Below are 14,974 nucleotides of genomic sequence, written 5' to 3'. Positions count from 1 at the left end.
GATAGCAGTGTTCCAATATCTCAGGGGTTGCCACAAAGAAGAGGGAGTCAAACTATTCTCCAATGCACCTGAGTGTAGAACAAGAAGCAATGGGTGGAAACTAATCAAGGAGAGAAGCAACTTAGAACTGAGGAGAAACTTCCTGACAGTGAGAACAATTAATCAGTGGAACAGCTTGCCTCCAGAAGATGTGAATGCCCCAACACTGGAAGTCTTTAAGAAGATGTTGGATAGCCATCTGTCTGAAACGGTATAGGGTTTCCTGCCTAGGCAGGGGGTTGGACTAGAAGACCTCCAAGGTCCCTTCCAACTCTGGTATTGTATTGTATTGTATTGTATTGTATTGTATTGTATTGTATATGTATTCTGATTGGATGTCAGACTCTCGGGTTGAGGGAGATGTCTTAGTAGGCTGTCCTGAGACCCAAGCTTGTTTGCCGTTCTAGATGATGTAATCTTCCCAGGTGCCATGTGGTGAGTTTCTGTTTGCTAGATGGATCTGCCTGAAGGGGTAGATCTTTGTTATGTAGAATAGATTGGCTCAGGCCTTAATGGCCCATTGACAAAGGTGGAGGCAGCTGAGTTTCTGCCTATTTGAGTTTCTACTTCTCTTTTTAGGGGAAACATTCTGCCTTTTTAATGTATCCCAAAGTATTTCACTTCCCTAGGAGAGGGATGGGTTTTAACTTCCAGCAGTATAAAAAGAGAAGTTAATGAATCCTGCTGAATCAGTTACCTGTATGTGCTTTCTGGATATGATTTCTGCAACAAACTCTGACAATTTTTCCTATATCATCCATAATAAAAAAAATCACACGCAATTCAGGTTTAAAATCTACACGTTTCCCTATTATCGTTTCTAACCCTCTGTATTTTTGGCCAAGGTCTTCCTCTTTTTTAACAATCCGGTTTTTTACTAAGTTTAAATGGAGCGGCCGCTAGTAAATTATAAGGCTCTCCTGCCCCAACACCAAACGCCCAGAGGCTCTAAATTTAACCCCCATACGTGCTTGTTGTTTGGGAATTATTGAGATTGCCAAAGATGGTTTATTCACCTCCAGACTGGGCACAAAAAGAGAAAGGTAGTAAATCTCCCCTCCCTTTAAGTGGTAGAGCAAGGTGATAGATGCATTCTACCAGAACATCTTTTTAAACTGTCTCAGATAATAAGGCCATTTAATTTAAATCAGCATTAGCTGTGAAATAGCTCCAGGAACACAAATATTGATAAGTGGACACGAGGGAAAAATACCCAGGGGGAACAAACTGTCTGGAGGAATGAGCGTGGCTTCCAAGTGTATTTCTCTCTCTCTCTCTCCCTTTTCTTTTATTAGACTTTTCTTCAGATTTATGTCCTGGTTGTGCATTAAACTTAACCCCTCTTGCGGTCCAATTCATGACTTGAGGATAACAGCCTCTGGTTAATATCCTCACTGTCAGGCCTGCAGCCAACTTTCCTTTTGGATCTTTGGCCTGCCACACTTTCTATTATTTTGCTATGCATTTTCTATTATGGGTAAATGGGAGGTGGGAATGAGATGATATGCAGCCATAACAAAATTCTTTCTAGAAAGCCAAGGTCATCCTTTGTCTCTGCACTTCTGCACCTGACCGGAATTGGATCGGTGAAACTGTCAGCATGGCCATGGAAGATTGGACCGTGGATGTGGGGGCAAGATCTTGAACTTTCAACTGGGTGGGGAAAACCGGGAAGCTTTCAGATTCGAGTTTTTCCCAGATGTGCCAACATGGCTCTCTCAATAAATTGGAACTTCGAGCAATACTTTGCCTTGGACTCTTGATTTACTTTTGGATGCTATCTGGAACCCTGACACTCACAGCATAAGAACCCAGGAGCTGAGATGAATAATTCTACAAACAAAACTCATGTAGACTTGCCTGTTTCTGGCAAGGCACACTCTGGCCCCTGCTCTCTATTGCTGGGATCAGCAACGTTTTTAACCAATGTGGTTTAGTGCAGGGGTCTCCAATCTTGGCAATTTTAAGCCCGGCAGACTTCAACTCCCAGAATTCCCCAGAACAGCTTGCCTACAGAAGTTGTGGGAGCTTCATCACTGGAAGCTTTCAAGAAGAAACTGGACGGCCATCTGGCAAAAATGGTGAAGGGTGTCTTGCTTGGATGGGTGGGTGGGGTTTGGACTAGATGACCTACAAGGTCCCTTCCGTTAATCCATACCTGAAGATTCCTTCCAATCTGATTGTCCACTAGGACTCCAAGATCCCTGTCACAGTTACTACTATTGAGCCAGGCACTACCTAATTCTGTACTTGTGTATACTTCTGTATATCTCTGAAGTGAAATTATAAAGAACCATTAGCTAGATGTTTGCCCACAGGCATACTACGGGGTACTGTATTTCCAGTTAAATGTTGCCAAATTAACGGTTCCTTGACTCAATTCCTGGTGACCTCAGGGACCTAGCTATGTGGTTTTGGGCAATCCTACAGAATTGATTTTCCCATTGCCTAAAGAGATGGGGGTGGACTTCCCACCCTACCAAATTTGGGATGTCCTAATCATCTCCCAGCTAAGTACTAGCCAAGCCCAACCTTACTTAGATTTCAGAGGTTCTGCCACATCTGGCTAGATGCTACATCTTCTTATACATACATACATACATACATACATACATACATACATACATGTGTGTGTGTGTTCCAGCATAACTGGAGCAATTTCAACCAAACTTCGTACACAGGTGACTTAATCTCTAGAAACAACTATTGTGGGGCTAAGACACCCGTAAAACTCCCCAGGGCATGGTGTTCTGTTAAGATACAGCCTGTTATGCCTTAAAATGGCTTCTACTGTACTGTCGTAAAATGGCCTCTACTGTACAGCGCAGTGGAGCTGCCATGGTAGCGGCTTCACAGTACTCCACAAGGGGGCTCCCTCTGGTAAGGGGGAAAACCCAACATTAGAAATTACGTTTGGTCCGGACATTTCCCCCCCTATAAATAAATACCTGGACAACGCCAGGTTATCAGCTAGTCTTTAAAAAAAAAGCTGTGGAAAAAAATTGATGTAGACAAATGACAAAGGCGTGGACATTTTTTAATCTTTCAGAATAACAACATGCAAGTGGTTATCCTATGTTGTACTCCAACTTTCTCCAATTTGGCCAAGCTGTATCTAAGGAATTCCGGCACTTAAATCCCATGCACTTAAAAGCATCTGGTTGATGTCTTCTCAGGTGACAAGCCAGACATCAGCAAATGTCTCTTCTCTTCCAGATTTGAAATTGGCCAAAAGGATACTTTCATCATGGAAATCCCAGATATTGCGCCACTCAAGAAGATGCGAATAAGGACAGACGGGACCGGATGCCGCCCTGACTGGTTTCTGGAACAGGTAGAATATCCATATTCTTTCATCCTTCTAGCATTGATGATGATACCTATTGGGTAATAAAACATCTGCAAAAAGCCCCATCCATCTCAGAGAATACCAAAGATCCCACATCCCTCCTCCTCTTACTCCACCAACCCCACTCCCTTCTAGCACTGATGATGTTACTTAGTTTGACAAGGAAACGTCTGCAAGGAAACCACCAATCTCAGAGAGCACCAAGGACCCCACAGTCCTCTTCCTCCTCCTCCTCCTCCTCTCACTTCCTTCCTTCCTCTCTGCAAACCTCACTCCTTTCTAGCACTGATGATGTCACCTGGTTGGGTAATGAAACATCTTCAATAATCAAATAAAAGTTAAAGTTAAAGTTCAAGAAAACCACAAAATCTCAGAGAGCACCAAGGACCCCACAGTCCTTCTTCTATTCTCCTTCTTTTCTTCTTCCTCCTCCTCCTCCTCGTCCTCCTTTTCACAAACCCTACTCCAGTGATGGCGAACCTTTTTTGGCTAGCATGCCACAAGTGGGGGGGAGCGCAGGGGGGTCGAGTGCGGGTATGCCGCACCCATAATGCAACGTGCGACCCCCACAGTGCGCATGCGCGCACAACGCGCGACCCCCCCATTTTTACTTTTTTTTGCCCTTCCCAGGCTCCAGGGGCTTTATAGGAGCCTGGGGAGGGCGAAAAGAGCCTCTCCCGACCCCCCGGAGGCCCTCTGGAGGCTTCAGGGACTGTCCAGAGGCTTCCCTGATGCCTTCGGAGCGCTTAAAACGACCCTCCGAGCAACCCGGAAGTCACTTCCGGTTTGCTCGGAGGGTGGTTTTAAGCGTTCCGAAGGCTTCAGGGACGGTCCCTGAAGCCTCCAGGGGGGCGGGGGGGGCTCTTTTCGCCCTCCCCAGGCTCCTATAAAGCCTCTGGAGCCTGGGGAAGGCGAAAAATAGCTTTTAAAAAGGTGAACTCAGCTGGCCAGCGCGCGCATGCGCGCTGGCCAGCTGACATGGCAGCGCCTCGCATGACCTGACAAATGGCTCCACGTGCCACTTGTGGCACGCGTGCCATAGGTTCGCCATCACGGCCCTACTCCCTTCTAGCACTCATTAGTTGGGTAATGAAATGTCTGCAAGAAAACAACTAACTTCAGAGAACACCAAGGACCCCACAGTCCTTCTCCTCTCCTCCTCCTCCTTTAGTTCTTTCCTTCCTTCCTTCCTCCCTCCCTCCCTCCCTCTCTCCTTCCTTCCTCCCTTCCTCCCTCCCTTCCTTCTGATAGAGTCTCCTCATAGTGAGGCATCCTCTTTCCTCTGCCAACCGGAAGTCTGGTTCCCCCCACCATAGTCTTCTCCCAGCACGAAATCCTTTTCCCTCTACCTGTCCTAACCAAAAGCTCTAACCCTAACCCTATCAATTGTGGAGCCGACCGGTGACAGGGAGAGGGACGAAAGAGCCACATGTGGCCCCAGAGCCACAGGTTGCTGATCCCTGCCATAGACATATGCAGCCTTGAGTTCCTGAAGAAAAGAAAAAAAAACTCGGCACAGAGGATAGAACAATTTTCTTTTTCTGGCGGGTGAGACAGGAAACGAATCTGTCCTGGCTCCATCTGTTGCGCTGAAGATGTGCTTGTGCTTTAATCACACCATCGAAATGATCTGTGCTCCTGATTCCAGTGGCTTCTTCCTTCGGAGGCCATCTAAATATATCCTATTTATTGTGGTTGAGGACTTGGAACAGGCACAAGAGATATCTCTTCTCTTCTTGGCAAGGGGATACGTTTTGATAACATTCCCTCTTTTTTCCCCCCTCTCCCTTATCTTGGCAGAAAGGAAGACCAAGGAGGTCTGTCAAAAAAACAAGGAATGGAAAGGAAAGGAAAATAGCCAAGTGTAACATATAATTTCCCTCAATGGACGCTCTGCTATTAGACGTTATGAGAAAATCATGCTGGCAGCATGCCAGGGCACCTGGTATCCATCACAAATCCACATTTTTAAGTGGGAGGGGTCGTCTCCTTCGGGAAAACATAGTTGCTGTGGACTTTTTAAAAAAGAATGTTTCATATTTGGTGGTAGTGGCAGACGTTTTCAACGTCTGCAGTTTTAGAAAGGATCATTTAAACTCAGTTCATTTTCACTTTGGTTAACCAATTATGTTTCTTTTAGAACTGTATCTACGCAGACAGGAAAACGCATGCATAGTTGTGCCCCCCCCCCCCAGCAGCTGGGAGAGCTGGGAGCAGATTTGGAGAGTGAGGAGGTTGGGGAGGAACATGGACCAGTCCTGGAGTCCGGGGAAGGCTCTGATGAGGGCTCTGCGTCAGAGGCAGAGAGGGGGCCACGGCTATATCCCAGTTATCAGTTGCCTTCAGAGTCAGATATCAGTGAGGCAGAGGAACAGCTGGAGCCTGTTCCCACAGTGCGCATGCGCAGAGTTGCCAGACGAAGGGAACAGCTAAAGAACAGGTGATGACTTGGGAGTAAGGCCACAAGTGGATGATGAATGGCCCCTCCCAGAGGAAATAAGAGAGGAGCGAAAGGGGAGTGGAGTTTGCAGGAGACAATTAGTTTGCTTAATCGGTTCGTGACTTTCCGAGGCTCCTTGCCAAGTGTCGCAGATATCGCCCTGGCAGCTCTCCAAGCCAGAGAAGGTCTGTGACTGTAAATCCTCCCTTGAAAGACTTTGCTGGATGCGAATGAGCAGAATTCACAGTCAATGAATAAAAGGTTTTTTTTTTTGTCGGGACAAGGAGTTTGCTTCATGCTCTTTTTCTTTGAAGACGTTTCACTTCTCATCCAAGAAGCTTCTTCAGCTCTGACTGAATGGTGGGGAAGGAAAGGATTTATATTCTTTTCAGAGAGCTGGCCATTTGCATTCTTTTTAGAGAGTCGTTGAGGCCACTTGGAGGTTTGCCTGTGTCCTCAGGGTCAGTAGTGCAAATGCTTTCAGAAGTTCTAAGAAGGCTCCACACCCGCTTGCACTACTCAAGTGACCCCGAGGACACAGATATAAACCTCCAAGTGGCCTCAACAACCCTCTGAAAGAATGCAAATGACCAGCTGTCTGCAAGGAGCATGAATCCTTCCGTTCCCCACCATCCAGTCAGAGCTGAAGAAGCTTCTTGGATGAGAAGCGAAATGCCTTCAAAGAAAAACCACAAAGTCCAGTTGCCTCTTGAAAAAAAGCCTCTTTGTCAAAAGGCAACTGGACATCCTTTGTCCTTGAAGACATTTCTCTTCTCATCCAAGAACCTCCTTCGGTTTTGACTGATCTTCAGAAGCTTCTTGGATGAGAAGCGAAACGTCTTCAAGGACAAAGGATGTTCAGTTGCCTTTTGAAAAAGCACCTTCGGGACAACAGTTCGTTTGGTGACTTGTTACAACGGTGCTGAAAAAAGTGACTTATGACTGCTTTTCACACTTATGACCGTTGCAGCATCTCCATGGTCACGTGCATAAAATTCAGATGCTTGGCCACTGACTCATATTTGTGACGGTTGCAGTGTCTTTCCGACAAGCAAAGTCGATGGGAAAGCCAGATCCATTTAACAACCGTGTTTCTAACTTTAGCAACTTGAAGCTGATTCACTTAACATCTGTAGCAAAAGGGGCGAAACTCACTTAGCTAGTGCCTCGCTTAGCAACATAAATTTTGGGCTCAATTGTGGTCGTACGTCGAGGACTGCCTGTATTGAAAATTCTCTTGGCTGTTGTTTTTTGTCGTAAATGCAGTGAAGATCGAGAGCTGTCCAAGAAACGAATGCATGAATGATGACTCTCTTCTCCAGCTGGGCTCCGTATGCAGATCAGTATTAAGCAGTTTTGTTTTCGAAATCTTACTTTTCCTAAACTGTAATCCTCTAATCCGATGAAAACTGTTCTAACGGCCAGCAAGGCGCCAAAAATTCAGTGGACCCTGAATATTTCTAGATATTTTTCCTTGGGAAAAATATGGAGGTATTTGTTTCCGTTCTGAAGTTTCCTTTTCTGGGTTTTTCCCATATAGACCGCAGCCTGGAACAGGGATGGCTAATCTTTTTTGTCCTCGTGTGCCGAAATTGTTTTCGTGCCCACACCCCAGCGCGGACGCCTTAAAAGACAGGTAAGGAGCACCATACCGGAACGGTATCCGGTGCTCCGGGCAGGCTCCGGTATGACCATACCGGGGCGTACTGCCTGCAACCCACCACTGCCACACCCACAATGCAATGCGCCTGCCCCCTGTGCATGCTTGTGACTCCCACTCACCCCATTTTGTGCATAACAGGCCTCCCTGAAGCCTCCTGGGACCAAAAATGGACCACGGAGGGGGGGAGGTGCCGCACCACTCTGCACCCAATTTTGGGCCTAGCAGGCATCCCTAAAGCCTCAAATAAAAAGAGGGAAAGGAAGAAATCTGCAAACAGTTGCAAAAGGTAGAAAGGAAAAGTAATCAGCTGTTTGCCTCTTCCATTTTAAGTCCAGTGCTAGTACTCGTCCAGTGGTGAGTTGCAAATATTTTTACTACTGGTTCAGGCACGCTTCTGTGCATGCGCAGAAGTGTCTTGCCTCCCGCCGCCACTACTACCGGTTTGGCTGAACCGGGCTGAAACTGGGAGCAACCCACCACTTGGAGGTCTTCTAGTCCAGGGTGTCAAACTTGATTTCATTGAAGGCCACATCAGGATTTTGTTTGAACTCTGGGAGAGCTGGGGGGCCTGGTGTGGCCATGATGGGCATTCCCAGGGTGGCCGTGGCCAGCTCGGCATCATTCGTCAAGGCTCCGTTTTCGGCTGCGACGGCCTCCTGCAGCCTTCTGCCAGAGAAAATGTAGCCTCCCCATTCTGACACGTGGATGTGCAGAAGGCAGAGGAGAGGAGATTAGTGGAAATCTATGGGCCGGTCCTTGGGATGGAAGAGCCACCGCTGCTAGCGAAGCCGCACCCTGGCTCTGTGGTTAAAAGGCAGGGGGCGAAGATGAACAGCTGTGGCAGACAACTGGTATGCCTAATCAAGGGAACGTTTCATTAATGACAAAGGGCTTATCGTGTTTGGGAGCCGGGTCAAAATATAAACGGCCCACTGGTTTCTCACCCCTGATCTGTACCCATGAGATTCTGGAGTACGACAGCTCCTCCTAAACCCATGAAATACACATACTCCGAATTGTCTCTCAGTCAGTTTCAAAAACTGTAGCATGAAAACCGATCTGGCCTCACATCAATTTCGAGTGGGGGCACATCAGAACATAGACATACGGACGTCATTGTGGGGGTAGCGCACAGATGGTGCACTGCCAGCGCTAAGTAAAGATAGGGAAGCCAATTAAAGCTTCGGCCTGATCATTCTGGTTGCTAGGCAGATACATGGAACACCGATCTGTGCTTTCCTGGTTTCAGGTCCATGACAATATAGCTAGTCCTTGCCTTACGACCACCACTGAGCCCAATCTTTCTGTTGTTCAGTGAGACAACCTTTCTTGCCTCCCTTGTTAAGCAAATCACTGCAGTTAATAAATTAGTAGCAATAGCACTTGATAGTTTCCCCCCGAATGCCATCATTCTGCTTAACAACTAATTCCCACAACACTGTGAATAATTTACTAAGAATGTATTACTACTATTCTTCTCTTCCTTCCTAGTATCTATCTCTTCCCACTTATGACTATAACCATGTTGCTTGTATCTTTACATATTTATATTGTTTTATTTGTTTCCTAGTATGATTTGATAGCTTATTTGTAACCTTGACTATCAACTGATATTCTATTCTATTCTATTCTATTCTATTCTATTCTATTCTGACTATATATACTGCTTCACAGCCCTTTACAGCCCTCTCTAAGCAGGTTACAGAGTCAGCCTATTGCCCCCAACAACCTGGGTCCTCATTTTACCAACCTCGGAAGGATGGAAGGCTGAGTCATTCTTGAATCTGGGAATCGAACTGCTGGCAGTGGGCAGAGTCAGCCTGCAATACTCCATTCTAACCAATGAACCAGAGATAGATAGATGGATGGATGGATGGATAAAGAGAAAGAATATAGACAGATAGAGAAACAGATAGACAATGATAGATAGATATTGTAGATAGACAGAAGATAGAGGCAGATGATACGTGTTTTCTTATTTTCTTTTGCCCCACAAAATATGGCCTTGGCCTTATTATAAGGGGAGGGCTTATTGTTTTGGGGTTGCCAGGCAGCGGCTCCCTTGCAAACTGGCTCCCGAAGGGGCGAAGCAGTCATGAGGTGACCACATTCAATATCAGCCACCAGGCAAACCCCCTCTCCAGTCAGGCAGAGCGCCATTCACTGACCTAGGGGGTATCCCTAAGGTGCCAAGCCACGTGGCGCTCTGCCCGCCCCCCAGCTCCCGCGGGTTGGCACATTCAGGATACCCCCTAGGTCAGTGCATGCAGCTCTGCCCCTCTGGAGAGGGAGGTTGCACGAGCGCCTGTTCCGCCCCTGCCACGCTCCAAGCATAACTTCTTCTCCGGCTTCCAAACTCCAAAACTCAGCTGCCGAATCTTCCAGCAGTGGGCGCTCTAGGAGTGCGCTCTATGGTTGTGGGTTGGTGCTTTTGGGATACCGCTAGGTCGGTGAGTGGTGCTCTGCCTGGCTGGAGGGGGAATTGTCCAGGGGGCTTATTTTCGGGGGTGGCCTTATATTTTTGCCCAAGCGAAAAATGTGGCAAGGCATTAGTTTCAGGACAGGTCGTATTTTCGGGGAAAACACAGTAACTAGCACTAGCACTAAGACTCATATACCGCTTCATAGTCATTTGCATCCTTTTAGAGGCTCTTTGAAGCACCTGGAGGTTTAACTTTGAATAGTGTGGGAGTAGGAATGGATTTCCAGGGGGGAGGGGTTAATCCAGATTACAGAAACCAGGAGCACCACCCAGGTGACCTTGAGGGCACAGACAACCCTCCAAGTGGCCTCAAGGACCCTCTGAAAGGATGCAAATGACCAGCTGTCTTGCAAGGAATATACATCCTTCCATTCCCCACCATCCAGTCAGAACTGAAGAAGCTTCTTGGATGAGAAGCGAAATGTCTTCAAAAGAAAAACAACAACAAGGAAGTCCAGTTGCCTCCTGAAAAAAGCACCTTTGGGACAACATGGCCTGGAGGACTGAGAATCTCCACAGACTTTTGGCCCTAAGTCACTTTTGTCAGTGTAACTTTGGACGGTCACTAACTGAACTGTTGTAAAATGAGGACTAGCTGCAGTTAAATACACTATATTGCCAAAAGTATTTGCTCACTTGCCTTTACTCGCATCTGAATTTACTGTAAGGGACATCCCATTCCTAATCCATAGGGATCAATATGACATCGGTCCACCCTTGGCAGCTATAACAGCTTCAACTCTTCTGGGAAGGCTGTCCACAAGGTTGAGGAGTGTGTTGATGGGAATTTGTGACCATTCTTCCAGAAGCGCATTTGTGAGGTCACACACTGATGTTGGACGAGTTTACGTGGCCTCCCACTTCGTGGCTGAGTTGCTGTCGTTCCCAAACACTTCCACGTTCTTATAAGACAGCTGACAGTTGACTGTGGAATATTTAGGAGCGAGGAAATGTCACGACTGGATTTGTTGCACAAGTGGCATCCTATCACAGTTCCACACTGGAATTCACTGAGCTCCTGAGAGTGACCCATTCTTTCACCAATGTTTGTAAACACAGTCTGCATGCCTAGGGACTTGGTTTTATACACCTGTGGCCATGGAAGTGATCAGAACGCCTGATTCTGATTATTTGGATGGGGGAGCGAGTACCTTTGGCAATATAGTGTTTGTGGGTGTGGGTGTGGGTGTGGATGTGGGTAGGAGCATCGCTGGATTGATGGATGGATAGTAGGGGTACTCACTATAATGTGGAATGCATCAATCCCAGGGTTGCATTAAGATGTCAAACTCAATTGACAATGGAAAGAATTGCATAAGACAAAACTCTACCATCTCCATATTGATAAGCACTGGCTGTCCTTTGCTTATTCATTTAGTAACCATTCGAAGTTGGTTACTAAATCCACAATCATGCAGTTGTTAAGTGAATCTGGCTTCCCCGTTGACTTCGCTTGTGAAAAGGTCGCAAAAAAGTGATCTTGTGACCAGTGGTGGGATTCAAATAATTTAACAACCGGTCCTCTGCCCTAATGACCAGCTGGGTAGGCGTGGCTCGGTGGTCATGTGACTGGTTGGGCGTGGCCAACTCAACGTCACTCAGGTTGATGGGCGCTTCGCCTGAGCTGTTACAATGTAGCAAGGGTTAACCGGAGAGGCAGTTTCTGTAAGCAGGGCAATAAAGATGAGGCTAGAAACAATACCAGAATGTCTCCTTCCTGCCTTCCTTACAGGATTAGCCCTGTAGAGTGGGAAAAAACAGGAGATTTCTTCCAACCACCGGTTCTCCAAACTGCTTAGAAAGTTACCAACCAGTTCTCCCGAAGAGGTGCGAATTGGCTGAATCCCTCCATTGCTTGTGACCCCAGGAATCTGCAACCGTCATAAATAAATGCCAGTTGCCAAGCATCTGAATTTTGATCATGTGACCATGGGGATGTTGCAACGGTTGTAAGTGTGAAAAACAGTCATAAGTCGCTGCTTTCAGTGCTGCTGTAATTTTGAACAGTCACTAAATGAATGGTGGTTAAGTTGAGGAGAGTACCTCCTTGCCACAAAACAGAAGAGAAGAGAATAACAGAGTTGGAAGGGATCTTGGAGGTCTTCTAGTCCAACCCCTTGCTCAGGCAGGAAACCCTACACCACTTCAGACAAATGGTTATCCAATCTGTTCCTACAAGCCTCCAGTTTTGGAACATTCACAACTTCTGGAGGCAATGCGTTCCATTGATTAATTGTTCTCACTGTCAGGAAATTCCTCCTTATTTCTAGGTTGCTTCTCCCCTTGATTAGTTTCCACCCATTGCTTCTTGTCCTGCCCGCGGGTGCCTTGGAGAATAGTTTGACTCCTTCTTCTTTGAGGCAGCCCCTAAGATATTGGAAGGCTGCTATCATGTCACCTCTAGTCCTTCTTTTCATTAAACTAGGCCAGGGGTCAGCAACCTTAAACATTCAAAGAACCACAAAGGTCCTAATTGGAAGCTCCCCATTCAATTCTGGAGTCAACCAAAAGTCCGCTTCCCCCACCATAGAGTCTCCTCCTACAGCAGTGTCCTTTTTCCTCTGCTAACCGGAAGTCTGGTTCCCCCCACCATAGAGTCTCCTCCTAGCACGGCATCCTTTTTCCTCTACCTGTCCTAACTGAAAGCCCCATCAATTGTGGAGCTGACCAGCGACAGGGAGCCGCAGCAGAGGGATGAAAGAGCCACATGTGGCTCCAGAGCCACAGGTTGCTGACCCCTGAACTAGACATATCCAATTCCAGCAACTGTTCTTTACATGTTTTAACCTTCAGTTCCCTCATCGTCTGGGTTGTGTAGTTTCGCCTGCAGCTGGAATTCATTCGGTTGGTGGTTTTTCCTAGGTCACCATGAAGAACTTGTCCACTCAAGAGGTTGCCACATTTACCTACAGCGACTGGCTCTCCAAACAGTGGGGGGACAATCTGACCCTCGAGTGTGAGATTGCAGCGATGATCAATGATGAGCTGATGATGGAAGAAACGACGTACATCATTCAGGTGAAAACCAGCAATATCGGAGGTGCGTTCATATTGAAAATACCTGGGAACTGAAGACCCTCATGTACAATTCTATTGTCACCACGTTAGAGGTAGTCCTCGACTTACATTTAGTAGCCGTTCGAAGATACAACTGTACTGGAAAAAGTGACATGGCCATTTTTCACACTTACAACCATTGCAGCATCCCCAGGGTCACACAATTAAAATTCGGCCACTGGGCAACTGGTTCATATTTGTGACGGTCGCAGTGTCCCGGGGTCAGGTGATCCCCTCTTGCGATCTTCTGACAAGCAAAGTCAAGGGGGAAGCTAGGTTCACTTAACAACCATGTGACTAAGTGAACAACTGCAGTGATTCGCTTAACAATGGTGGCAGGCAAGGTCGTAAAATGGGACAAAACTGCCTTAACATTTGTCTCACTTAACAACAGAAATTGTGGTCATAAGTCAAGGACTACCTGTTCTGACCTAGGCTTCCCCAGCAGTACGAAGCCGAGTCCTCGCCCCGATAAACCCCTTTTATTTAATTGACAGTGAATCCCTCTCCAGCAAAGTCTTTCCTCTCCCACAGTCTTTCAAGATAGTTCACAATTACCGACCTTTATCGGGCTTGGAGAGTGGCCAGGCTGATATCTTTCAGATGCCGCAATACTTGGCAAAAATTCAGGAATGAATTAATTGTCTCCTGGAAACTCCACTCCCCTTTTGCTCCTCTTTTATTCCCTATGGGAGGGGCCATTCATCGTCCACCTGTGGCCTTACTCCCAAGTCGAGCCTTGTTCTTTAGCTGTTCCCTACATCTGGCAGCTCTGCGCATGCACACACTGGGAACAGGCTCCAGCTGTTCTTCTGCCCCACTGCTGTCTAGCTCCGAAGGCCTTGGTCCTCTCTCTGCCTCCAATGCAGCGCCGTTATCCGAGCCTTCCCCAGCCTCCAGGACTGGCCCATGTTCCTCCCCAACCTCTTCACTGTCCGACTGATGCCAGCTCTACTGGCAGGCCACAACATTGCCCCCACCAACTGGTCCTCATTTTACCGACCCTTGTTCCTTAGCCGTTCCCTTTGTCTGGCAACTCTGTGCATGCGCACACTGGGAACAGGCTCCAGCTGTTCCTCTGCCTCACTGGTGTCCGACTCCAAAGGCAGCTGATCACTGGCATATGGCTCTGGCCCCCTCTCTGCCTCCAACACAGAGTCCTCATCAGAGCCTTCCCCAGACTCCAGGACTGGCCCATGTTCCTCCCCAACCTCCTCACTCTCCGAATCTGCTGCCAGCTCCACTGGCCACTTGCAGGCCACAACACCATGTATTAGCTTTAGAAGCAAAACCAGCATGATCTTTGGAAAAGGCAAATAGCCCTGGAGAACTTTATCAAAATGCTTTGGGGGCTTCTTAGGTTTTATTCCGAGTCTTCGAATTTTGCTTGAGACAAAACCTGATATAAAACTAAGGATGTGTCAAGCTTTGGAGGAGATCTCAGTAGCTGAGAGAGACTGAAATTCTTCGGGGATTTTTCTCTTAAGTCCTCTGGATAGGTTGGAGGATATATTTTGCTCCAGCTCAAGTTGAAATATTGGCAGATATTAATCTCAAATATTGACAGTGCTTATCAAATGATGTAAAAATTGAAAGTAGTTGAAAAGGCCAAGATTCTCTCCTCAAGCATTAAATGCCCCTCTTCTTCCTTGGGCTATAGTTACTTTCAGCAAATGCATTTATAATGTCCCAGTTTTTGTTTAATGTTGTGCATTTATAATATTCCAGTTAGAATTACTTTAATTTTACATCCTGTAGGAATCCAGAAAGTCGTTTCATTTGGTCCTTAATTAACCATGTTCTGCAAACACAGCTTATAACTCCATTCATTCCTGATGCTTACTTAAGTTAAGCCATTGTTTTGCTAGCTGTACCCTACCTGCTCCTCGGAAACAAATGATCGACTATTTCTGGAAATAGGAATGTGGGCTTCGTAATAATTTA

The 14,974-nt window shown here is 46.8% G+C and overlaps 1 protein-coding gene across 1 annotated transcript in view; it reads left to right on the top strand.

Moving 5' to 3' along the window:
- LOXHD1 (lipoxygenase homology PLAT domains 1) overlaps positions 1–14,974 on the top strand; it is a gene marked incomplete at its 5' end in the record, with an annotated part of 213,163 nt that overhangs the window by 178,451 nt on the left and 19,738 nt on the right. The window contains 2 exons of the mRNA XM_081940466.1: positions 3,256–3,373; positions 12,836–13,013. Coding sequence (XP_081796592.1) covers positions 3,256–3,373; positions 12,836–13,013 — 296 coding nt within the window. The remainder of the gene's footprint in view (positions 1–3,255; positions 3,374–12,835; positions 13,014–14,974) is intronic.

This window comes from Natrix helvetica (assembly GCF_964273705.1).
Source record: "Natrix helvetica genome assembly, chromosome: 2".
In the NCBI taxonomy this organism is placed as follows: domain Eukaryota; kingdom Metazoa; phylum Chordata; class Lepidosauria; order Squamata; family Natricidae; genus Natrix; species Natrix helvetica.
The sequence above is the reverse complement of the archived record's forward strand: the minus strand, read 5'-3'. Positions and strand labels throughout refer to the sequence as shown.